General features: G+C 31.2%; 1 protein-coding gene across 1 annotated transcript; it reads left to right on the top strand.

Annotated features, from left to right (window-relative positions):
- The first annotated feature begins 71 nt into the window (after positions 1-71).
- On the top strand, positions 72-23,012 carry LOC136339606 (double-stranded RNA-binding protein Staufen homolog). Its single transcript, XM_066282995.1, has 9 exons — positions 72-430; positions 11,963-12,037; positions 12,773-12,891; positions 12,987-13,235; positions 13,305-13,575; positions 13,631-14,028; positions 14,127-14,315; positions 19,614-19,735; positions 21,871-23,012. The coding sequence occupies exons 1-9, from the start codon at positions 325-327 to the stop codon at positions 21,968-21,970; spliced, it is 1,629 nt and encodes a 542-aa protein (XP_066139092.1). The 5' UTR covers positions 72-324; the 3' UTR covers positions 21,971-23,012.
- Positions 23,013-27,493: the final 4,481 nt, after the last annotated feature.

Raw genomic sequence — 27,493 nt, 5'->3', positions numbered from 1 at the left:
AACGATAGCTTTGGCGATAAGGCCGATTCAGCATGATGTCGCGTCAAGGTCTTCATGATGCATTAATTTATATGAAAATAGATATGTACTACCATACGTCATCAATAACCAAATATTTGTTTTCAGACGTCGTGCAGCATTCAAAATAGGGATTGACATAGGAAGAGTCGGAGTACGGAAATTTTTACGATAAAGTAGGGATATTGTAGGGACATTTTTATCTGCTGTAGGAGTTTGAGTTAAAAGGTTATGTTTAGTCAAAAAAACCAAAACTCATGTTCAACCCTTTGATCTCCTCAAAATGATGTGAATTTATTGACAAACATGTTTTCACTAATATTTTTCTTTGCGAATATCATTAGGGTTTATTCTTCAATTCTCTCAGGTCCAGAAATTCTAGTGCTTTTCAATGAAAATCATTGTATTACTGGTAAGTGTATATGTAAGCTTTTATGAAGAAAATGATACGAGGGTGTTTATCAATTCGTATAATGTGAGTGTGAAAAACATGTAGTCTCACAAAGATAGTGTTATAACCTAGCCTTAGGCATAGGCAGTATGTTACGAACAGCTGTTAGTGTCTTATTACATCTTGGAAATGGACTAAGCTTGAATTAGTTGGAATAGATCGGTCATGATAAAAGATAAAGAAGGTCTGTTTATAATCTTGCCAAAAACATATGGAAGTGTGAAGAGAGTGATTCAGGGATGCGAGCATGGGAAGAATGTGAGGATCTGGGTGCCTGTTCTGGGGATAAAGAACAGGTGCACCAAGGGTGACTCTGATATATGTATGGGGGGGCATTCAATCCCTGATCTTAGGAAAGTAAAGAAGTACTGTCGAGACTTGTGCTTTATTCCATCCTCTTCCACTACCAAAAATAAAATTTTCTGACATATACATATTTAAGTATATGTTTTATAAGTTATCTTGGCACTGAAGTTAACTTTTGATGAATTTATATGATTTTAACTTTAATAAAGGATAAATAATTTTGATCTGGGTGGCTGTTCCTGTGAGAAATACCATGAGAAGGATGGTGCCATTGATTCGGAATATACCAGATATCCAAAAAAAAGTGAGAAGGAATATCTATTTCTTTCAGTCAATAGTTTGTTTTTATTAAAGAGGTGTGAAAGATGAGGATTGTTGTCTCTCCTCATTATTCTTCTAAAAGTCTTTCACATCTTATAAAATCCAAAATAATTACTTCAAAGAAAACCCTTTCAGGTTAAAATAATTTAAAATTATTGGTTATCATAGGAAAAGTTTTTCAAATTATAGAATATATGAATGAAAAATATGTATCACAATGCCATATACAATCACGTCATAGAAGTGTTTGTACATCATTAATTCTTTATTTAAATGGCAAATATTTGTCTATTATTTATTAATGGAATGCCTTAATAATAGGAGTATGTAATGAAATTGCAATCCTTTAAACTCATCTAAAATTTATTATCAATAAATATGCTAATATTACAAAAATATAATTTTATATACATAATACACACACACATAAAACTACAGGCTTACTATTTTATTCCTAGTGCTAAGTAAAATCTTCAAATGTATTATAAAAACAGACTTCAACAAGTGATGAGAAAGCATATACCAAGATATCAATTTGGTTTTAAACCAAAACACTACACCTCTACTTCAAACCAGTGCACCCACTCTTTCACATCCGATTCTGTTATTTTATATATATATATATGTTTCCATCTTACATAGATTACAATGTGTATACACTTCCTTAAAAAATTTACATTCCACCAAAAATAACCAAAAGTGTCATGTAATTTTTTTTCCAAAACTGTCCAATTTGGACTTTTTTTTTTAATGGCGGGTTATCTCTTCCAGAATATTGGTGTATTAACTGTATTTACATAAAAATCTCTTTTTTTTTTAATAAATATCGGGTGTAGCAATTATAGCGTGTTTTTTTCAAAAAATTTGTATCACCCTATAGAGTTCAATGGTTAAATTGTCAAGCTACAATTTGAATCACACTTTAGTTGTGCCTTTTTTTAACATTTCCTTGTTTGATTTACTTCAATATTTTTCCTATTACTTGAGAAACACTATTTTATAACATAATATGATTTTATTGAAAATTAATATCCAAAAACAAGAAATAAAACAAAGTGCAAGGAAACAAGTTAAATGAAAATATCATTAATGAGTATTTTCACCATTAGCACAAATAACTTCTTCTCAACTATGGCCCATATTTAAAATGAGAGACTTCATATCACCTTGGTACAGTTTTTGCCATATTAGAATCAATCTCTGCAATATGTCTTTCAAAGTGTTTAAGTTACATTCCTCTTCCAATCTTTTCTCAAATATCCTAGAAATTCTCTATGGGATTTAAATCTGGGCTGTGAGTTGGTCATACCATTGTAGCAATACTGATTTCCTTTAGATAATTTCTCAAAATCAAACGACTTGAGACCTGGCATTGTCTTGCATCAACTAAATTCCTTGCCCTATAATATGACGTAAATGACAGTAGACGTTGGTATAAAACTTGTATTATGTATCTTTCAGCCGTAAGGCTTCCATCTATGATGACAAGTTCGGTGCGAGATGTCAAGAAAATACTTCCCCAGACCATCAGACATCCTCCTCCAAATAATGTGGTATATCAGAAATTACATTGAGTTACCTTTCGTTCGGACGTCGATATAGACAAATATATATGTCATTACTGCACAAACGAAATCGGGACTCATCCGTAAATAGTACCTGTTGCTATTTAGCCTCTAACCAATTACGATGCTCCCTGGCAAAATTCTCCCTCGTTCTCAGATGAACTCTAGTTAAAGCTGAAACTCGTGTAGCAATTTTGTTTCAAATTCCTTAGTCGCTGGAATACTTTCTGTACAAATTTGTAGACCATTAGCATCTGGAAATCCACTTTGAAGGGTTCAAGCTGTTACAAAACGTTGTCTTAATATTAAGAGTCTTCGAAATCGACCTTAAATCGGAGTTGTTATTCGATTTCTTTCTTGTCCAGCCTGCGACCATAACTTCCAGTCTCGCTATATCTTTGTATAGCTCGTGAAACGGTTGTGTGACTTATATTAAATTGTCTACCAATTCTTTGGCAAGTCCAACCTTCCTCAAACAATATTGGTATTGAGACACATTCTTCGCGAGTAAGATTTCGTATTTCAGGTTACATATTGATCAACGAAAGAACTTGCAAAAGAAGAAGTGACCAATACTGCATTTCTATTTAACAATTACTATCATTCTTTGATTTTTCATGGCGTGCTGTTTACTTTAGAGTTTATAATGTTAATTAAAATGAATAAAATCATGTTATGCTATAAAGAGATGTTTTTTGTCATATAAGAGGAAAGGTAATGGAGTAAATGAAAAAAGAAAATATTCAAAATAAGGTCAAATTGTGATTTCAGTTATAACTTTATAATGTAATTGTTGGATTCTACAAGGTGTCACAAATTTTATATAAAAAACACGCTATAATTGTTACCCCCGATATTTATAAAATAGATCTTTCTATGGGAATACAGTTAATACACCAAAAATTTTTCAAATTGGAGTAGTTTTGGAAAAAAAATTATATAAAATTTCGGTTACTTTTTGGTGGGGAGTTAATTTTTGGTGAAAGTGCATATGTATATATACAGGGTGTTTCAGAATTGAATGGCACTATTTGCGCTAAAATAGTGGCCAAAAGTAGATAAAAGAACGGATTTTTTAATTAAATCATGCATATTTTAATTAATCTGTTTCCTATACATGTATGTTATTTGTCGCAAAACATGGTATAAGAAATTATAAACAAACGTTGATAAAGTTACTTTATTGTCAATAAAAATATAAATCTTTGGAATTCACCAAAGAAAGAAACATTTTTTTTATTAGATAGAAGGATTATTAAGAGCTTTAAACAAAATATGCATTGCAAAACTATTCTGGCAAAAAAATGCAATAATTTCGACTCTCAAAAATTGGATAAACATTAAGGATAACTTTGTAGAAAAACGTTTAATAAAAAATTGTTCGAATAAAAGATATTTATTTTTTGAAAGTCTACAAGGATCTGTAAAATAAACACGGGATGTCATTTGAAAAAAAAGTTGCCCTTCAAATAAACTTAAAATGTCATTTTGACTAAAAGTCACTATCTTCATGACATTTCCCCCTCTTTACCGGACAACTGTTATTTCAAATTTTTTCATACAACGTACCGTTTTTGAATAACCTTCAATCACAGCTTTAAGTGGGACACTCTGTATATATAGGTATATTGATGCTAAAGTTGATTACCGCTCACCTCCCGTGCAGGCGAAATGGAGTTAACTTTTTAATTTTAAATGTCAGTCCTAATTTTTTTTACAGATTATTATAATACAGTTAAAAATAAGAAAAATTTGTGCGAAAACATTGTAATTAACGAAATTCAATTTCTCTTTCAGTTATGATTTACTGAAAGGCTTGATAATATCTGTATTAGAAATAATTAAAACGTGAATTTTTGTATAGTTTTTATTTAAAATTCAAGTAAAGTAAATTCAATTTAAAGTAAATGTTTAAAATGATATCCCCGAATTTCAGTGCACCTATTTATCTGTGTTTTAAAGGACTCTTCACATTTACGAAGTGTGCCTTCTGAAATATTAGTACAAGCGTTTATAATTCGCACAATCATATCCTTATGTGTCGTTGGTTTTTCTTTATAAATCTCATCGTGGAGATATTTTCACCAAAAGAAATCCGGTGAAGTAAGATGTGGAGATCTAGCAGGCCAATTTCCAGACCAGATCAGTCCCCTTGTCGACCGTTCAAATTACGATTTAGAACTTCATGTGCCATCGCAAAATAGTGAGCTGATTAACCGTCATTTTGAAATTACATGTTATGACATAATTTTAAGTTTGAGTCTTGGAGTAATATGAGCAGTTTACTTTCCAAAATACTTCGGTACATTTCACTATTCAAATTGCCTGTAATTATGTGGGGACCGATAAGGTTTTTGTCAACTATTCTATACCATACGTTGACAATTCAAAGAAGTTGGTGATGATTTTATTATTCTTTTAGCAACTTAGATTTTTTTAAATTATTATTTAAAAATAGAAACTAGAAAAGTTAAAATTGCAACACAGGATGTTTAATGCCCAACTATTAATGCTACTGATTTGTATATACAGATAATTTTTCCCATTAAAATTTACAAGATACTATCAGTTGAAAATCATCATCAACTTTAAATGCATTTTTCTCATAAATCGTTGCTCGTAGCGACTTCAATAAAGTATACCTTTTTTAAGCAGAAAAGATGAGAGAATCGATTTTTCTATTCCAAAATGGCACACAGGGAAGCACAAAAAAGTTGCAACGGTTTCAGGAGGTCGAAATCGTTGCTGGTGGCGTCCTCTAGAAAATACAGCTAAATCGACTATAAATTTGAATTTTTTATCCCAATAAACCCCTGTATACGAAATTTCATGAAATTATTTCGAAGCAGTCGAAAACTATTAAAGAAAACGCAATTGATTTTTTCAACTTTAACACCCTGTATCTCGAAAGTGATGCAAGTTAGGACATATGTTTATATGAACATTTTTGCTTAAAATATGACAAGGAATCACTCCTTAAAATTAAAGTCATCACTTATGTTACACCCTGTATATCTTTTAATTTTGTTGTTTTTCATTATTCTTTAGTTTAACTAAAGTTTACTTTATAAATTTCTCCATAACTGTAAATGTTAAATGAAAAGATGTTATTGCAAATTAATAGAGAATTAAAAACTACATTAGAAGGACTTGAAAAATATCATGGGTACCATTTAAAAAAAACGAGTTTAAGCAATTTGTAAAATTTGCAAATTAGCGCTCTTATACAAAAAAAGTATGGTGCATTAAAAAAATGTTTTAAAGTTTTTAAGTACCTTTGACTTTCATTTACTACTTTACAAAAACAAATTTCAAAATTTCAAAAAACACCAGTTTTGTGATAATTTTTTTCTGATGCTGCATTTTTAAAGAAATTTCTCTAATACGGCAACGTCGCAACCAATTTAAAAATTTTTTAATGTATTTTCCTTCTAAATTAAGGTTTCATTAAATGGTATAAAAAAAATTATGGGTTATTTAAAAAATTATAATTTTATGCTGCCCAGCGAAAACGGGACACTGTATAAACAAAAATATTATTAAATCATGCAGCTTTCCAATATAAATGAGTACTGTACTAAACATTTCATATTGATATTTATATAAAGACACCAGGAACCAAGGCCGGAGTAATGGCGAACCCTGTATATATATTATAAATGCTGAATATGTCAAAATGTTTAGACGGTGGAAGTAATGTTTGCCTTTGTCTATGCATAAGAAGAAAATCGTCATATATAGTATCATACCTATTGATTGTACCATAATTTGTAAACAATGACTCGTCAAAGAATAATATACTGCGTGACATAGAAAAGAGAACATCTTATAAAAATGGTTTCAATTAAACAATTGTTGGTTTTTTCTTACTCTAAAAAAATACTTCATTCAAAATTAGAATAATCTTAATAATTAAAAATCAAAATAAAATTAATAATTTGTGGGTCCTCCGCGGTGTCTTATACATTCCGCTACATGACTAGGTATGAATCTAACGAAATAATTGATGTTCGCTTGGGGGACCTCATTTCAGGCTAACCAGACAGCATAACATAGCGCCGCTAGGGTTTGTAGGGGATGAGGTAAATTATTCAACCTCTTACCTACAATATCGGATATATGTTCAATTGATGAGAGGTCTGGAGATCGAGGTGGTGAAGGTAGCAAATTGATTGCATTTTGTGGAAAAAAGTCCATAGTCACTCTAGCCACATGTGGTTGTGCATCGTCTTGTTGAAAAACTGGATTAACAAGAGTTTCAAGATAAGGCATAGGATGAGGTTCCTAGATTTCTTGGATAAATCGCTGGGCTTTCATACTGTCTTTAATAAAAAGTAAAGGTGACTTGTTACTATATGCAATAGCAACTCAAATGATTACCTGAACACTCTGATGGACATGCCTCTGTATTGTAAAGTGAGGATCTCGTTTTTTACCCCTTCTTACTTTTGCCCAACCATCATGCATACCCAAACAAAATTTGGATTCGTTACTGAACACGATATTATCTTATTCCAGATTTCAATGCATTCATTTTCTGCACTATTGCAGTCGGTTTTAACAATGATTTAAAGTAAGGAGTAACATAAAATAGGAACGGTAGAAAATCATTCCAAAACTTTATCTCACGATAAATAATTCAAATCTCTATGGTCCTTCCATAGTCAGCTAACCACTGCTCCGTCAACATCCTCGACGAAACGAACTTATCTCTTAGGGTCATAATTCGAAGGAAGCAATCTTAGCGTTGTATAGTTTTTCGTGATTTTTCAGTATGTCTCCTTCTACCTGTTTGCTCTTCTTGGAGTCATGGCTGACCACATTTCAGTATAGTATCTACACTACGGTTCAATCTAGTGGCGATTTCCCTAAATGATATAGACCAGCTTCTGGTACACCTATTATTCGACCTCTCTCAAACTTGCTCAATTGATGAAAATTTCGTTGCATTCTGCGTCTAAACATATTTGAATAATCTAAAAGTTCTTTCTAACCACACTATATATCAATAAATGGTATTTTGCAGTTATATTGTTATTTTAGTATAATTTTTAAAGTAAAAAAAAACTAAAATTTCTGATAACTCGTAAATACATTGATAAATATGGTTAAAAATTTAATTGTTTTTTGTGTTCCCGTATACAAACATTCATACCAAAAATTATTTTAATGAAACCATTTTTATGGAGTGTTTTCTTGTCTATATTACGCAGTATACATAACGGGAAAAATTGTGATTTCGTTCTATCTGTCCAGATGCCCTCTCACAAAAATCTGAATGATTTTGAAAATCTTGGAGATGGAGATCTTGGTGTAACGATATTTGATAAGGATGGAATTTATGCATTTTTAGCATTGTCCACACACTCATAAGAAATCTGATAATCGTGATATTTCTCTTGTGCTCATTTGGGAATTAAACAATAATTAAACACCTACGACTGCAATTTATTTCTTTTCTTCACACGCAATAACTGGGCAACTTTTTCTAATTTACAGCCCCTTCAGTAATATATATTTCAATCGCACCATGAAAAGAAGTCCGTCGTGGCCTTTTAGAAAAATACTTGACGTAGAAATTGATAAAATTGTCGAAATGCCTACCTGCCACCTATATAATTTTGATTTTCTCTTCTACGGTCAAACACGTATATGAAGCAGTTTTAATTTTTTTTTACTCCAGAACATGTACATTGATTCTGCCATATCGTGTCCCTAATTTCATGTTTTTTAAATATTTTAAAAATAAAATGTAAAAAAAAGAAATTAAACGAGTTGAATTTGGAAATTAAGTGAATTCGGACATAACTTTATTCAGTCGAAATACGTATTTGTTGGTATGAGCTATACATCCCCTGGAAGTTGATTGATATATTTATCAAACACCCTGTATATATAGTCTGTCCTAGATAAGGATGAATAGGATTGGGATTTCGGAAAGAGTAATAGATAGAAAATCGTTTAAATTAGGAAGAAGTTGCGGAATTGAAAATAAATTAATAATCTGTTTTTATATCGGTTAAATTTGGAATGGTTACGAAGATATTCGTAAAAAACGAATTTGGCGGTTATCGTTTTTGCAAATAACTCTTATACGGTTATAGTTAGAGGAATGTAAGTTTTACATTATCAAGACACTCTTTGATAACTTTTTTATAAATCCTTACTTTCAGATATAAATTGTTAAATTTTTGATGTGCATGTAGATGTAACAACGAATATCTACATTTTTAAAATCGTTATAAAATACCCTTTTCAGCCATCTATTACATTTTGTATTTTTCACAGAAACTATGAAATGTAGCTATTAAAAGATTTTTTAATGAGTCGTCTATGATTTTGACTTATAGCAATGGTATACAGTATGTTAAGCAATAGCAACGGTACAACAATATGTTATAAACTCGGTTTATTAACTTAATCCGATATAAACATGATCTACATACTAATAATTCTTGATTTTCGACTATTTACATTTTATAGTACACTCATAGGGTGATTGAAAAAAAAAGGAAACGGGATTTTCTTGTTTGTTTGTATTGTTAAGTAATGTAGATTCAGTATAGTTGAGTTATGGGGATTGTTCTTTCGCTTGTTCTGAAGTTTTAGGAGTCTCGGTTATTTTTGTGATATGTGTGTGTTCCTATAGTAATTGGTTGGGTAAATCTTAATGCAATCTGTTCCGTTGTTTGTATTTGTCGTTCGGCTTTTTCTGTTACATTTGCCCTTAATATATAGTTTAACAGTGGTCTGCAGATGGACTTGTATATTTGTGAAGCCATTTTAGAGCTGACTCTTTAATCACTGCATTTTAGTGTTCGGAAATGTTTTACCCTTTTGATAATTTCCCATCTGGCGTTTCGTACATGTTTAGTGAATTTAAATCTTTTATCCATTATTATTGCTAGGTACTTCACGTCCTTCTTTGGTCCAGTTGTTTGTCCGTTCGTTCTTATTGTTAGTGAGCCGACTTTGATTTGCTAATTTGAGAGTAGAAGTTGGTTTTTGGTAACGTTTGGTGTCACCCTTCATTTATAAAACCATGTCATTGTTTTGTCCGTTAGCGTCTAAAGTCTTTCCATGACTTTTTCCATATTTTTGTAATGCACAATAAGGGTGGCGTCGTCAAAGTATTGTAATATGTATGATGTTTTGTCCGAATGTTTTTTGTTCTGTAGGTCATAATTGCATATTTCGTGGCAATATACATTATAAAGCAGGGATGAGGGTGGTGAACCCCGTGAGAGTCCTTGTTCATTAGACGAAGGAACAGAGAAGGCGATATCAATCCGTACTTCAAGTTGACGGTTTTCGAGTAGATTTCTAATTAGGTAGAGAAAGAAATTGGTGTTTGGAGTTAATGTAGTTTGTATGGTAGATTGCTGTATCAGATGCTATCAAAAGCTTTGTTAATGTGCATAAATAGGTCTGTTGTCCTTCCACTCTTTAGTTGTGTTGTTTCTATGTTATTCATTAGAATAAAGAGCGGGTGCATAGTCGAGTGTTTTAGTTTAAATCCAAATTGATATCTCGGTATATGCTTTCCGCTTAATTATTGAAGTCTGTTGTTTGTGATGTATTCAAAGATTTTAATTAGCACCAGGAGTAATATAACTAGTCTGCACGTTTGTGTGTGTATATTGTCTGCATCAAATTATATTTTAATAATATTAGTAAATTTATTAGTAATAAAATTTAGATGAGTTTAAACGGTTGTAATTTTATTACATATTCCTATTAATAACTTATCTTATTTAATAATTATTAAAATGACTTCAGAGTAATTAATTTGATATGACAAATTTTACTACAAAGTTTTTATTTATTAGTAAGTACTAAATATTTTCTTTGCACTTGAGTTAACAAAAATTAAATTGAAAAGGCAGACAAAAATGCCTTCAAACATTAAATAAGTATTTAAGTAATTTACTGTGACTAAAATACGCATAATATTAATTTCACTTTTAAGAGGCTGTATTTTTTAAAAATTTCTTGAGTTGTGATGGCCATCAAATTTACTGAAAATGCTACTGTTTAATAATTTTTCAATTTGCTAAATACATTTTTTAAGTATGTATATTATAAAAGTAGGTGCTTAATACATGATATAATACAAAGTTTTATTTAACAGATCAAGGGGTTTAAAAACGTCCAATAAAAAAGTCCATATAAAAAATTAAAATTAGTGATTGTTCTGAAAATCCAAAATGCCACACTAAAAAACAAATCGCTATGTTGTGTAGAAGACTAACTTAATTGTGAATCTGTAAAACATGTAATAAAGTTCAACATTTCCCATCTTATTGGCTGAAGACTTTTGAGCACAATGATAATGAACTTTAGAGTGTTTTAAGATTTTAAGATTTATACATTTTAGATCTGATAAATTTGTTTTAATTATAATTTTTTCCTTGGTTTTCCTCTAAGTTTTTAATAAAACCTGAATGTCCAATTCGATCGCTCTAACAACTCCTTGTCTGCGGAGCGTTATTTTCTAATATAATAAAATAAAAAATGATTATGGAAAAACATATAGAATATATTTAGTCATACATTTAATAGACAAGTTTTGTATGGCAGTTGTTTGTCCCACCTATTCAAGTTTAAGAAAAAAGAAGTGAAGTGATGAGTTTTACAATTTCCAACAGGTGTCATTTAATGGAAAATTCAAATGTGATAAATTATAAATTTCACCGATATGCTTTTTTATGTTGTTAAGTAATAAAGTTTTAAGTAATCCACTTGTTTGGCTCTATTTCCTATATTTCCCCAGATTTTTTCCATCAACATCAAAATCAAAATTTGCTTACCATTTGCATAGATTCGTTATTTGGAATTTGTGCGTATGGCTTTTTTTACTTTAACATATGATGCAGTAATAAACATATCTCGGGAACAGAAGACGTTGCCCATACTTGCAATGTTTTTTCTATAGATATTTAATAAAAACGAGTTAATGAAAATGAAATCTACCCGTACAAAAACTCAGGATTTTAAACATACTAATTCATGCGACTTAAGTAATGCCATTTATGAATAACAACCAAATTTATATAATACTTGAATTTTCAATGTTAAAAAACAACGAGATATCAGTTTTTGTTAAATTCTATTTATTTTTTCAAAAGTTCTAAGACAAAAACAAAAAAAAAAGTAACTGTGACTCCCTGTATATTCGTTAATATTAACTTTTAGAGTAAGATAAATGTATCTTAATTGTACTATTTCAACTTGCGGAAACTGAAATTGCTTTATGTATTATTATTTACGACTCGTACTGTATATTTTTAAATTATTCCAGGCAACTGGTTTTCTTTGAGTGAGGATGACGTGAATATTCAGAGAGATATTGTTACAATTGAAGCAGCTGAAATGCGTGAGTATTTTAATAAACTTATTTAATGGCTATGGAAAAAATTAAATTCCTATTTTAATTTGGATCTTAGTTTAAATCATTTAACAGTGGTTGTGTAGCTTCTCATGAATATTTGATATTTTACCCATACTGGCAAGAAAAAAAATATAAGTTATATTTACCCATTCATCATATTTGAAGTGTTGGATTCATCCCTTTGGAGTTTACAATTTTGTGGTTTTTGGTGCCAAATCCTTGAAATATTATAAATGGGTGTTCCTCTTATTTTTTTTATTTCACTTTCTTGAATTTACCAATATGATCAAAATCATCATCATCAAACGCACGTATCATTTTATATGCACAAAAACTATCTTCGATGTACTTATGAACACTACTGAAAATACTTTTCACCAGACAAGTTTTTCAATTCAAATTATATGAATGCGGTTTAAGATAATTGATGAGTTTTCACTTTTTGGTTAGAAAATAGGTAAAATTCAGATTCACATCAGAAGGCAGTTTTAAAAAACCAAATTTTGCTCTTTTTGCTCCTTTAATGATTTAAATTATTTTCTGCCCTTCTTCTGCAATACTAATAATCCGTAGATGGATGAATGAGTTAATGAACATTATTATTGTTAAGTTCATTCTATAGGTAATGGCAATTTAGGTTGGCAAGTGAAGTTATGTTTCTACGAATTTGAATGAATTTGAAATATTAACTTTTATTTTACTGGTTAACTTTGCTTTTAGAATCTGTTAAATCCTATGATATCACAAACTTAGACGTAGACAAGTCAGCCATGAATTACATTAATGAATTAGCACAGTATAACGCTATTAGTTATTCATATGAACTTATTCGGCAGGAAGTAAGTTTACTCACCATTATTCAATACTTGAAACTTGAAGTATATCTTTATGTGTTTTGCCGTGATGCAACATATGTACCGATAACTGTTTTTAGGGTCCAGCACATGACAGGACATTTACGGTGTCACTCTACTTAGGTGATGAAACTTTCACGGCTGCTCAAAAAAGTATTAAAAAGGCACAACAGAATGCATCTAAGTTAGCAATGAAAAACACAAAATTTATGCATCCACCAGTCAAGATAAAAGATGCCAAAGTTTTATCACCAACAGTTGTTTTAAACAATGTAGCTGCAAAATTAGGACTATCTGTTAATTATAAAGTGTTAACTGAGAATATTTTAGTAAGTCTATAACTTTTCTTTTCAGGTTATTTTGAGTACTCACCGTACAAATTATTTTTGTATATGTAGGATCAGTTGTCAGTGGTGGAAACCAATAGTGATTTTCTGACGAGAAAATCTTATTTACAACAGTTGAATGATACTATACATTTAAATGATACAATACATATCAGAAAGGAGGGGAGTGATATCAAAGGTCCGTTTACCGTTAGTGTGGAAGTAAATGGAAATAGGTTCTTTGGTAAAGCTCACGATATTCAAAGTGCTAAACATGCTGCTGCGACTAAAGCCTTAGAAAGTTTGAAACAAAATGAAGTAGCATTTAATTGTCTTCGTGAAGGTAAGAATCATAACGTTAAAATGTTCTCAAATTTAATAATTTTTTTCTTTAACAGACGACAACTGTAAATCTAAGAAAGAATCCATAAAATCGCCAATATCTCGTGTACATGAAGCCGCTCAAAAAAGAAGCCTACCCGTCACTTTTGAATTAATTAATGAAGTGGGTCCATCTCATAGAAAAATTTTCACTACTAAATGCACTGTTGGTGACTTGGAAGCAACGGGAGAAGGAAAGTCCAAAAAAGAATCTAAGAAATTTGCTGCTGAAAATATTTTATCACAGTTATTAAAATTACCAGAAGTGAAAGATAGAAGCGCAAATGTACCTGCATCCAACAAAAAATTGAAGAAAAAGCATAGTAAAGTCATCAAGTCTACATTTGATAAAATTAATAAAATGCTCAATGATTTTGGAAAAAGCGTAGTTGATTCACTTGCAGGCAACAATCAGGTTTGGCAGTTTTATTATTACGTTGATCTGAAAATGGATAGGTTTCGATTTTACTAAATTGGATTCTATTTACTAAAGTAAAAACTTTCTTTCAACAGAAACCTTCATCAAATCAAGATTCAACTAAATCAAAAACTGATAAAGATGGAAGTAACTCAAGATCAAAGTCTCCAGGTGATGAAATTCTACACCTTGGAAAGTTATTAGATTTCCAAGTACATTTCATGGACTTTTTAGAAAATGGAAAAACATATTCCGTACTGGAAATCGGTGTTAAACCCAATGTTGTAAGTGTCATTAATATGAATTTTAAGTATACAACATTATGATCAATCCAAATTTGATAACTACCTTTTATTACATACGCATTGAACCATAAGAAATTGTACTATTTTTTTAGGCTTGTATATTCGTAAGTATAAAGATTTAAAATTTTTTATTGTAAAATTAAATGGGAAAAAGGTTGCCATTTGTGAAGATCTAATAAGGCATAAGCGGTGTAGCCAAATTGTTTTTGGTAAAGATTTTATGAAAGATCTAAAATTGATTAAATGTTTAATTGAAAATATATCAAAAACCATTAATCTGATAAAAAATAAGTTTAATGCATTTTTTTATTATTGACTTCTTTTTTGCAACAGGACTTGTTATTAAAAAAAATTAGTGTTATTTTTTTCAATCTTGACATTTTCATTTATTGAACTTTTTCGATAATACTGAGCGTTCCTGATATAGTTTCTATTGAAAATTTTTCATCAAATTTCACAAATTAAAAATTACTTGGCAACACGGTTTTCAATACGTTGAACGTTTAAAAGTGATAAGATTTTTCTTAATTAACAACAGTTTGTAGTTTTTTTCAATTTATGTTGTCATATTTAGAAAATTCATCTGATGTTGATTCGAATTCAGACTTTGGAATATATAGGGTGTGGCATGGGGATGGAGCGGTTTTTGAAATAATCGGAATTGTAAATTTTTTATATATAATTTGTTTTTTTATTAAAATAGCATGGTCGAAAACAGCATGTTATAATCATGAACAGAAAATTACATCTGCCATGTGCTGTCCATTTTCGTTGACGCAACGTTGAGGACGATCAAAAAAATTGGTTTCCACCTATTCCAGCAGGTCTCAGTTGTTTCGATGATTTGAAGTCGGATTGCTTCTTTTAATTTTTCTAATGTAGGAGGCTTAGCCTTGTAGACGTGTGCGTCTAGATAATCCCATAAAAAGAAATTATATAAGGAGATGTTAAGCGATCAAGGAAGTCATAAAATGTCACCAAATCAACAGAAAACAATACCTGTTGAGGGCCGGGAACCTTTTTTTTTCATTATTGAAAATTCTGTTCGCTGATTGTTAACCCAATGTAAGATTTTGTTTCGTGTGGGAACAGAATCATTTCGATTAATATCAAATCTGTGACGAAACGCACGCTGAACTACAGTAACGAACTCACCACTTCTAACAAAACAATCATAAATGAATATTTGATGTTTTAACGTCCGCGGCGGCTTCACGGTGGCAATTGAAAAATAGTAATAAAATTCTATGATAAATCTTCTATATCAAAGAATAAAATGCATTGATTGCCCTTTTATTGCAAACAGTTGAGTACTTCTCATTCTAAAAACGTTTTGTCTCACGCCGCACCCTGTACAAGGTGTGCTACAACAAAATGGATAATATACAGGGTGGGCCACGAGTAATGGTTCGAAATTTCATGATAAAGACAAGAGATTTTTTAATTTTTTTTTGGGATCTATACAGAGAAACTAGGCCTCTATTATAAAATTGTTTTCATAGTATACAAAGTGTCCCAAATACATGTAATTGATTAAAATGAAATTTTTTTAATGCGAATCTCCGTATATTGATATAATTTTTGAATTCGATCGTTAAAATAAAATTAAGTTTGACTAAGGTTTATGATATCTAACTCTAGCGGTTTTTAAAATAATTCAGTTTTTGTCAAAATAAAAGACATAATTTTCAACATCCAATTTCTCAATTCATATTCAAATTTTTGAAACTGAATTTTAATAGGAAACTAAGAATGGACTAAATTTTGTACTGCAATTTTAAAAAAGCCGGGAAATTGTATAAGATGTTCTAAAAGTTGCTTCAAATTCGTACAACTTTTAACTGTTAATACCTTTTAAATTTAAATAAGATACTCTGTATGCTGTGTTGCTATTAGATATCAAATTTACTTATCTACCTAATATCATTAAAGTTCCCTATACCTATGTAGCTCTACTTATTTTTGCAAAACCGTACATTTTTATAAAAATATCTAAATACTCTATTTCTCTACTAGGTCGTATGAAATTGCCAAAATATCCATGGAATTTTGACATTAAGTTACATTACCCTCCTGTTTAGGTCTGTCATATTTAGTTAAAAGTGAGTTCTTTATTCGAAGCGTTTGAAGATTTTAACTGGAAAGATGTGTTCATATTCTGCACCAGAATGAATAGATATGATTATGGTAGGAGAATGCCAACAATATTGTCGTTTAGCATCAAGAGTTTATGTCCAAAAGTATGTGGATGGAAGCCATCTCAATAGACGGATATTTCAAAGGTTGTTGGAGAATTTTCGCGTGTCGGGTAATGTTAATTATGTAAAATAAAACAAAAATAAGACTTGTGACCGATATTGACGAAAACCAATATCTGATATTAGGATCAATTGAAGAGAATCTTAATGCAATTACGAGAAAAATTGTCAATGAAACCTGTATAAGTCGCACAAGTATATAGCGGATCTTAAATAATTTAAATTTCCAGCCGTTTTTTTATATCCAACTTCATCAACATTGATATAGAGCGGATTTCGAATGTAAACTTGATATTTGCCATTGGGTGCTGGAACGGCCCAAAGAAGAATTTTTTTTTTTTTAAATATTGTTTAATCACAGACGAAGTAACTTTTCATAATACCGGTTTGATAAATTGTCATATTTTTCATTATTATGACATGGAGAACAGATATTTATACAGTGGATCGTTAGAATAAGTAGAGTTTGAATGCCTTCAGAGGAATTCTTAATATTTATGTAATTGGTCCATATTTCTTCGATGATCACTTAAATGGTAGAATATTTCTAGTGTTTTTAAAAAGAGATTTCTGGTTTCTTCTTGAAAACATTTCATTAAATTTAAGGGCCCGAATGTGGCTTCAACTCGATGGTGCTTTAACTAATATTCAGCGCTTGGTCAGAAAATATCTGTACTGAAAATTTCCAAGCAAATGGATAGGTAGCAATGGTCCATACAATTGGCCAGCTAGATCACCAGACCTTACCACCATGGATTATTTTTTATGGGGTTATGTAAAGAATGAAGTTTATAAGATTTCTCCTACTACGGCTGATGATATGAGAATAAGAATTAGAAAAACTTCTATTTCTATTACGCCGCAGATGCTAGAAAATGTCAGAAGATCTTTTGGAGAGAGAATTAGAATATGCATAGAAGAAAGTGGCCATCATGTAGAACACCTGATAGAAAACTTTAATCATAATTACTTTTCTAGTGTTTTTTAATATTGTTAAAATTGTAATGTACAAATCTACGCAAGTAAATAATTAAATTTAATGGATATCTTGGCAAATTCATATGGTATAATGTAAAAACACAGTATTTAGATATTTATCTAAAAATGTACAATTTTGCGAAAATGAATAAAGTAAGTATAGGGAACTCAAATGATATTCGATAGATAAGTAAATTTGGCATTTAATAACAACAACATACCAGGTGTTCTATTTAAATTGAAGAAGTTATTAACAGTTAAAAATTGTATGAATTTGGGGAAATTTTTAGAACACTCTGCACAATTTACTGGCTTTTTGAAAATTGCAGTACAAAATTTGGTCCATTCTGAGTTTTCTATTAAAATTCTGTTTTAAAAACTTGAATATGGGTTGAGAGATCGAATGTTGAAAATTATGTATCTTGCATGTTGACAAAAGCTGAATTATTTTAAAGACTGCTAGAGTTAGATACCATAAACATTAATCAAACTTAATTTTATTTTAATGGTCGAATTCAAAAATAATATAATATAGAGGGGGTCTCATTCAAAAAATACAACTTTGATCTATTCATATGTTCGAGACACTCTGTATACTTTAAAAATACTTTTAGAACGTAGCTCAAGTTCGTCTGTATAGATCTCAAAAAAGTAACAGTTAAAAAACATCTTCACTTTGTCATGAAATTCCAAGGCGTTACTTTACTTTACTTTCCATTACGTATAATAGAAAAGCAAATCCGTTTTAATTAATTAGGGAATATCCTCAAATCTGTAATTTGTGAGATAAATATTTTAAGACCTAGAAATAGCGCCTTAGATTCTTTGGGAATTAACTTAGTAAGCAAACTGCCCTTGTACTACATGTATCATAGTTCTAAACATTCAAGGGTAGAAATTGCATTGTTTCAACAGGATTTGACTTGTCATGTATTAAAATTGTGTGATTTTCTTTCTCAAAAAATTAAAAATTGTGCATCATTGTAGGAATACTAGAGGGAGATATTTTATTCCAAATTCACCAGAAATCGTGTTTGTTTTGATTCGGGACAGTGACGTACGATTTTTCCTTTAATAGGTCCAGATTAGTATTGTTGCACATGGAACAAAAGACGGAATACACACCATACACTAATTGTCATTGATACAGATAATGATTATAATTTTTCATAAAAATATTATAAGTTGTTTTATAGAATTTTATACAATTTATATTTTTTGTAAAACTTTATCACTTTGTATCTCCACAAATTACAGATTTGTGAATGTAGTTTATTATTCAGTTTAAAACACGTTTAAAACTATTCGTTTTAAACATATTTTTAATCAGAATTAACAATAACCTGGACACGGCGGTAACTAGTTAGGACTCTTACCGCATTTCTTTATACATGTGCGTGGAATGACATAATTTGTTCTTAGTAGAGCAGATTTTCTACTTTCTCTTTTCTAGACGTAAGTTTTTTACCATTTAATCACTATACACTACGCGTAAGGTTAGCAAGGCCAATTTTGAAAAAAGGATGCTCAAAGAGATTTCTCTCTCGCACATTAAATCATGCGAAATCCAGAGAGGATGGTTTAATTGATAAGATCAGCTCTACGTAGTATTTAAGTACCAAATTATACGTCAGGCTCCGCAGATTCACTGAATAATTAACAACTAAACTCGTAAAATTTATACAAATTGTTTTTTTTGTTTGTTACAGCAATTTAGTTTTCGAGGTTTTAAACCTCGAAAATCAAATAAAAACAATTTATTTTAATTCACTGACTAACCTGAACAATTTATAATAAATTGATTTCGTATATTGATAGCACTGCCTGAGTGGCCATGTGCCTTTCTGGGTGTCCTTTGCTCGAGATTGGCTCGGTCAGCCTTACGCGTACTGCATAACGATGTTTGGTGTATCATTCCGTTTTCTAAATTTTGATTACCCCGGAACTTGAACTCAATAACGGCAATATTCTGATGTATTGTTTAAATCCATCATGTAGGTGATGGTAATCCAATAACAAAAATGACACGAATTATTTTCAGATGTGCTTGGGTGAAGGCATCAATAAAAAGAATTCCCGTGATCTGGCGGCCAGTTACGGTTTAAAGAAATTAGACAGGATGGGATATCTGGATAACATAATGAGTAAACGTATGACAGACAGGTAAGATTTGTAATTATATGGGTCGTTTACAACTACAATAAAAGTACAAATACATTGTACAGGGTGTCCAGTTCTCGACACTTTTGCAGGGTATTTCTGTTACTATTGCAGTTCAAAGGTTGGGGTTTTCGCACCTTTTTATACAGGGTGTCTGTAAAAGGTCTTTACAACGCTCTACCACAGATTCTTCAGATCAAAACAAGACGATTTAGCCATATTTAGTCTAGTCCAAAAGTTGATAATAACAGCGCTAGAGGGCGTCAAAGTTGAAAATTAAAAATAAATTTTTTAACATATTTTCCATACTGTACAACATAAAACCATGAAAGTTGGTGTAGGGGAGTTTTTCAAGACGCCGAATTCATATCTGCTAATAAATTGCACTTACCCGGTAGAGGGCGCCACTTACGGCCCACCGCATGTATTAAATTGATTGAAACTTTTTTGCCTCCTGGTATAAATGATTTTCGAATACAGTAGTGTATTTGGTCATCGTTTATAATTAAAAAAAGTATACCTTGTTGATGTTGCTACGAGGAGCCGTTTACGAGATAAATGCATTTTAGTAATTCAGGTGTAAGATTTTAGATTAAACAACTTATTTACTACAAAAAGGTACTCTTGATAAGACCTTTAATGATTCGCAGTAGTTTTACAAGAAAACTTAATTATTAAATTATGAATACAAAGAAATAAGAATATCACAAAAACTGTTCAAAGAGTCCACCATTTGCACGTATACAAAGGTTTATACGCCGAAGAAAATTAAAATGTACTCTTTGCATAACTTCTTCGTCGTTTCTAATATTATTTATTGCATCTTGAATACGTTGCCACAGTTGTTCTTCGTTATCGACAGTTGTTATGTAAACCATGGACTTAAGGTGTCCCCATAAAAAATAATCCATTGGATTTAAGTCCGGAGAACGTGGTGGCCATTTTACAGGGGCGTCATTACCTCTGCCTATCCATTTATTTGGGTACTGTTAATTTAAATGATTTCTAACATTTAGTGCAAAATGTGGTGGAGCTCCGTCATGCATAAACCACATATCTCTCCGAAGTTGTTTAATCTAAAATCTTACACCTGAATTACTAAAATGCATTTATCTCGTAAACGGCTCCTCGTAGCAACATCAACAAGGTATACCTTTTTTATTTATAAACGATGACCAAATACACTACTGTATTCGAAAATCATTTATACCAGGAGGCAAAAAAGTTTCAATCAATTTAATACATGCGGTGGGCCGTAAGTGGCGCCCTCTACCGGGTAAGTGCAATTTATTAGCAGATATGAATTCGGCGTCTTGAAAAACTCCCCTACACCAACTTTCACGTTTTTATGTTGTACAGTATGGAAAATATGTTAAAAAATTGATTTTTAATTTTCAACTTTGACGCCCTCTAGCGCTGTTATTATCAACTTTTGGACTAGACTAAATATGGCTAAATCGTCTTGTTTTGATCTTAAGAATCTGTGGTAGAGCGTTGTAAAGACCTTTTACAGACACCCTGTATAACAAATGATATCACAAACAGATTTATCATGTTCCTCTTGGTTTTTAAAATTCAAGGCGAAATTGAAAATTATGCATTTTCAGATACCTATTATAATCCAAATATCATATATAAGTTATCGACTAGGTAAAAACGGAATCTTAGACATTTTTTTTTCAAGCAGAATCTAGTAATGTATTCAGTTTTTTCCCAGGTATCAATTTTTGAGAAAATTACCAAAGTTGAGATTTGTTAAATGGGACACGCTGTATGCCAATGGGTAATTATATTTTACTCACTAACTGGACATCCTGTAAGCATTACTTTTTTTTAAAGAAAAAATTAACAATCTGTTTCAAATGTGTAGAATGTCTTTTTACGCGCGTTACATCTTTTTCATGTTTTGCTTTTTTTTCGTTTTTTTCATGGTTTAAGGTATATTTAAGTGCATGGAAACGGTATAAAAAATGATAGAATAAAAATATTTAGTTCAAAGTTATTTTTGGCTTCCAAAAGCTATTATGTAGTGACACTATCAAATGTGTTGATTGCTTGGACCTTTGAGCCGAACCTGCCTCATTACACGCGGTTATTTGTGCACTAATGCCAAATGTAACATTTTGTATTTCTTTCAGTGAGTTTTTTTATGAAGACGACACAGCTGTAAATAAAATTTGGTTCGATGTGATTGAGAAAGAAGAGGAACACCAAGCTACGGAATATCATAAGCAGTGACGACAGTGTATAAATTCTCTTAGGTATTGCAAGAGGATTCAGTTGGATCAAAGGTGATATTATAACCAAATTCCTAGACAAAATTAACGCACTATATGCTACAACTTTGATGCTATATAACTACTAAACTTATCCGAATTTATTAATACTGATGTATTTAATTCTAGGTCAATTCTTTAAAAATTGCATGTCCGTACCTTTTTAGAGAAGCTCTTATCATTACATATTGGGTAAAACAAATAAGCAGTGTTTTTTCCCTAAACTTGGAAATCCTTTATTTTTCCATAAGTAGAGAAATGTCATAACTTCAATCACATTGAATGCACTTTTTTTTTGGTATAAATACAGGGTGTCCCATATCAAAGTGCAAATATTTTAACCTTGGTTTCTACTAATGAAACTAACAAATACGTATTTTTTCATTTTGTCCAAAAGTCTCTCGTTTAAGTTCTAGGGCTTTTTGAATATGGGGCCCCATATTCAAAGAGTGCTAGATAAAAGGTCCTTGGAAAAATAATTTATATTGGAAAAGCCCTTCAATATATTGTTATGAAATTTGGCGTACAAACATTTTTCGATCGTAGCAATTCACAAATAAAAAAATGAAATATACAGCTTTGCCATAACAAAGATATAAGGGCCGGACTATAAAGAAAAGGAGCCCGTATTTATTTAACCGTTAAATATTTCGATCAAGTAATTACATTACTCGATTGTACCTTTCATTTAGAAACTTTTTTGTCTCTTGGAGATTTTTCGCATAATGCGTCGTTCTGTCGTAGTAGCAATCCCAAATTTTACGCCTTTTTATTGCAGGAATTTGTTGTTATTAAGTAGACCATGGCTCGAATAGTCACATTATGAATAAAAATGAAACCTTGTTTTAATTATCGTTTGAAAAATCCTTCTAAATAAGAATATTAAATTTGACAAGACTCGTATCCTAGTAACAGAGCAATTGAACAGGAGTTTGAGCACGGCCTTTTCGGCCTTAAGGCATATAATTTTTTTTTGCTTGATTTCATTGGTTTTGATATCAAATCACAATTTTTTTTTCTTAAAAACGAATGATGTTTCGAAAAATATACAAGAGTGTTAAATATTACAATATTACAGATGACTTATGGGAATGGTCACCCTTTTAGAATAAAAACTCTCACGATTGATTGCAGAGGAGATTGTTTGTATTTATGTCTAGGCTAAAGTTATGTTCTTTTGGCTTTTATATGGACAGTTCTAATCTCTTTGTCAGTCAGTCGTTCATAGAGTGTCCAAGAGGTTCTGCAACCTTCACTAACCTTTACTTGTTCTTCCTTTATTAAATCACAATTCTTATACTTTTATAATTTCGTGTGTATTACTCTAATCACCCTTACCTTGCACAGTTGATCTCGCAACAAAGAGTACAAAAAGGAAAAATTAAATTTATTATCATTGTTAAAGAAAAATCCTTCGTAACGTTTTAATTAGATGTTTATTGAACTAATGTATGGCATCAAAGCTTAGAGATGACTAACTGTATTATAACTAAAAAGAAAAAGAACCAAAACAAAAATCATTAGCTTAATGCTGATTAAGCAAACATTCAAATCTATCACTTGAATGATGCGTTCAGCAGAAAAACGATATTGGTCTTAAAACTAACATTAAAGATGCCGAAAGGGATTCAAATTTCATATATGGTTATTTATTATAATCCTAACAGTCATATTGTTAAACCTTAGTTGCATATTAGATTAGGGTTTTAAAAAAATCATATAACTTTAAGGGTAAACCACCCTTATGGCTGGAGACACACAGAAAGAGTGAAACGTTTTGATTGTAGGCAAAACATTTTTCTATTTATAGGAAGTATTTTTTTGACCGGTTGGACACAGAAACAGCAAAACAATTTTAGTCAAAATTATTTGGGATGCACAAAATTGTTTAGTTTCATTTAAGATATCAGTTAATGATAATGAGTCAGTGGAAATTGCTATTGCTTTTGAAATTGGTTATTACTTCACGACTCTACGAGACAAAAGAAAAAATTGTGGGTGCATTCGATAAATGAAAAACAAACTACTGAAAGAAGTCTTTCCCTTTTTATAAAAGAATTACGGTCAGACGAAAAAAAATTTTAAATTTTTCTTGAGTGGGCCTACTTCGTTTTATTAGTTATAGGAACTTATATCTAATAGAATTGTAAAAACAAAGACAAATTGGAGAGCCGTTATAACGCCAAAAGAAAGACTATTTATTACATTAAAGTAAGTTATTATTTCAGTAATATTTATTGTTTCTATAATCATGATCTTTATTAAATCTATGGAGACTTCAAACCTCTCTGTTTCCACCAGTTAATCGTATATTACCTTCAAATTGATGTAATTGACAGTCAACGATAGATTTTAATGGAGATGTATGTGGTGGTGATGAAATAATTGAACATTTTATTTCTTCCTTGTTATCTAATAATTTTTTTAAGAATAGCATAACTTCTGCTTTAAATTGCAGACATTTTTTGTTGGATAGTTTTTCATGTCAGGAATAAAACTTTTGAAAAAATTAAAATCGATAGTAGATATTTCGTCTTCTTCTCGGTCTGTTTTGGATTTTAACAACTACATCATCAGTCCGGCTACTGAGCCTACTGTCTTCTATTCGTGGTTGCTTTGACTTTTCTGATCTTCTAGGACTATTCTAATCGAGTATCGGTATTGGAAACTGATGCGAATTGCTTTAATCGAAATCAATAATACTTTCACTAAGACTATTATTTGCAGTTTGTTTTTCAAAGGTTGAGGCCTCGTCATAATTGATTGTCAAATTCTTCTATGCTGGCCCACAAAACCTTTTCAAAATTACATGGTATCAAAAAGATATGATTTTTTTTCAATACGTAGCTCCACTTACTGCGTTCTGCATTTCCCGTAATTGTCGTGAATAAGAATTTCTTGAAGAGTTCCACTTTGTTTTGCAATCTACAACAAAAATGATCAAAATTAATAATTTTTTATAGATATCTTCCTACAAGAGAACGCTTTTAATAATTCCATTATTACTTTCGAGTTGGGGCAATTACTACTATTGTAGTAAAAATAGCAATTGATACGTGCACAGCGATGTGGGACGGTTTGTTTCCCATTTATGTAAGACAAGCAATAATAAATGAATGGTTAGACATTGCAAGGAATTTTGAGGAAATTTGGAACTTTCCCAATTGCATTAGATCCATCGATGGAAAATATATTAGAATGTAGTGTCCAACAAATGCCGGTTCGACATATTATAATTACAAACATTTTAACTCCATTGTTCTTCAAGCAGTCATGGATGCTGATGCAGTTTATTTCGGTCGATATTGGTGATTTCGGATGAAACAGCGATAGTGGAATTTTTAGTTCCACAAATTTTGGAAAATTGCTTCTTGAAAATGAATTGAATATTCCAACATCCTGACAACTATCTTCAAGTAAAAATGACGTATTTTCTTTTGTTTTTATTGAAGCTGAGTCATACCCATTATCAGAAGATTTAATGAGACCTTTCAGTAGAAACAAATTGAGGCGAATATACAGTTACCGAATCTTTGAAGCCACTATATTGCTCTTCAGAAAAAGTCGAATTAGTTACATGTAAAACAATTAATCTTTAACCGCCTTTCTTTTAGAAAGCCAAAATATATGCTAAATTTCCCTAATAGGTCTTTTACTGTGGTACCCACTATGGCGAACCCTGTGCGGGATGAGGGGTGGTGAGTCCCGACACGAGCTAAAGAAAGCACTCCCGAGACGGGTGGTAGCACATGAAAGTATTGTATTGTTCTGTGATAACCGTGTAAACCCTGAATTATTGAAGGGTTTTTGATTGACTTCTACTAAGAAGTCCTGTGTGTGAGAACAGTGGCAAACAGGAGCAGGTATGTCGTTCGCCTAGGCTCATTGTTTACTAATGATAATATACACTTTGTTTATAACTGTGTGTTGATGCCCATAATATGATATTATTGAAACCCTCTGCACTTGTTTGTTGATCAAGGTGCGGACGCCGTTTCTTCGGGTGTCGTGTCTTGTAACTTAGAGGTGTTACATGCGGCCTGAATGACACCGATAGGTTTAGGATGACCATAAAAGTAATCCCCTACTGTTTCCGGTGGGATTCTACCTGTTGGTCACAGGTGTAAGTCCGGGGGAGCCCCTACTTATTTTAGGGGGGCACTAGCTAGTTGTCGAAGACATTTTTATTTCTATAGGCAAACGCTTGAAATTGTTGCAAGGTATTAGGGCAAGAACATCTAACATACTTAAGCAAGGTAGCCACGGTTAGAGTAGGGGGCCACCTAATCCCCGGTAAGTACACCTTAATTCGTTCTGTCTTGTAATGCAGCAATTGTGAATTACACTTTTCATGTGTTACTCATACCTGACGGGGTGCCATGCTGCAGTGGATGAAAATGCATTGTGATGACCCATAGTAAGACTAATTCCTACAAGGTAATCAAACCTGACTGGGTATCAAAAATTGCGAACAAGAATCGTATTTTACATACATTAACTTATTATCTGCTTTATAATTTATTTAGAAAAAAAGAAGGTAGTGTGGGCGATATTCATGGGGAGCTGTTATCGTTTGATGAAGAGAGATGTAAGCTATAAGAACAGCCTACGAGTAGTTGGCGAAGAATATCAAACACTGCATTAGCAATACGTAATTTATATGTAAATTATTTTAATTAGCCAGAGGGTCCTGTTCCATGGCAGCACAATTTTTTTTATAAGCGAACAAAATACTTAATAAATATATTAGTAATGCTTCTGTTGTCATTTATATTATTATATTACCTAACAATAATAATACAGCATTATGATTGAGGTGTATTTCAATCCACACAGTCGTTACTCTTCATATATATTGTGTATTGTTTATAATAAATTTATCAAGTAAAATTTTTTTTACCTGTTGCCTTCACATCCGTTGAAATTTTCTCTCATAATTTGTCTATCAAATCTCGATTATTGTGTTCCTTAAGTTGGTAATTGTATAAAAGGGTCCTGGCCTCAATTAACATTATTAAGTTTTCAGTATCTAGTTACATTGTTGAAATGTAAAAATCTTGTTCGTTTTGTGTATCACACCATGTACATATAGTACGCCTGTGTACAAGTGAATGTTTTTTACACAAAAGGAGAATTGCAAGATCGACGGCGAAAGCGCTTAGTTGTGACTAAAGACAAATAATCAAATCTGATAGCACCAGACTGGTCAGTTTGCGTCAATCGATTTAAATTACATGGAAAGCATCGACATTAATCATGTTTAGTCAAAAAGTTTTTGCCTAAAACCGTTTTGCTTCTTTTGTGTGCATCCAATTTAAACTATCCCTTATAAAGCCTTCAGCTACTTTAGATTTTTAGCAAATAAAGACGTCAATAAAACAAAAACCTTTCGCTGATATGATAATTTTAAATTAAGGCTTTTCCACAATACAGAACTTTTTAAATTTTTTTAATTTATTTTCTGAAGCCGTCATATCAGTAATAG

Source organism: Euwallacea fornicatus, chromosome 6 (assembly GCF_040115645.1).
Source record: "Euwallacea fornicatus isolate EFF26 chromosome 6, ASM4011564v1, whole genome shotgun sequence".
NCBI lineage: Eukaryota > Metazoa > Arthropoda > Insecta > Coleoptera > Curculionidae > Euwallacea > Euwallacea fornicatus.
The sequence above is the reverse complement of the archived record's forward strand: the minus strand, read 5'-3'. Positions and strand labels throughout refer to the sequence as shown.

Bases quoted from the DNA above. Each gene is read 5' to 3' on its own strand.
- LOC136339606 (XM_066282995.1), top strand. From the start codon at position 325: ATGTTTTCACTAATATTTTTCTTTGCGAATATCATTAGGGTTTATTCT. The intron at 12,892-12,986 runs GTAAGTTTACTC...AACTGTTTTTAG, and splicing joins ATGAACTTATTCGGCAGGAA to GGTCCAGCACATGACAGGAC. The intron at 14,029-14,126 runs GTTTGGCAGTTT...TTCTTTCAACAG, and splicing joins CACTTGCAGGCAACAATCAG to AAACCTTCATCAAATCAAGA.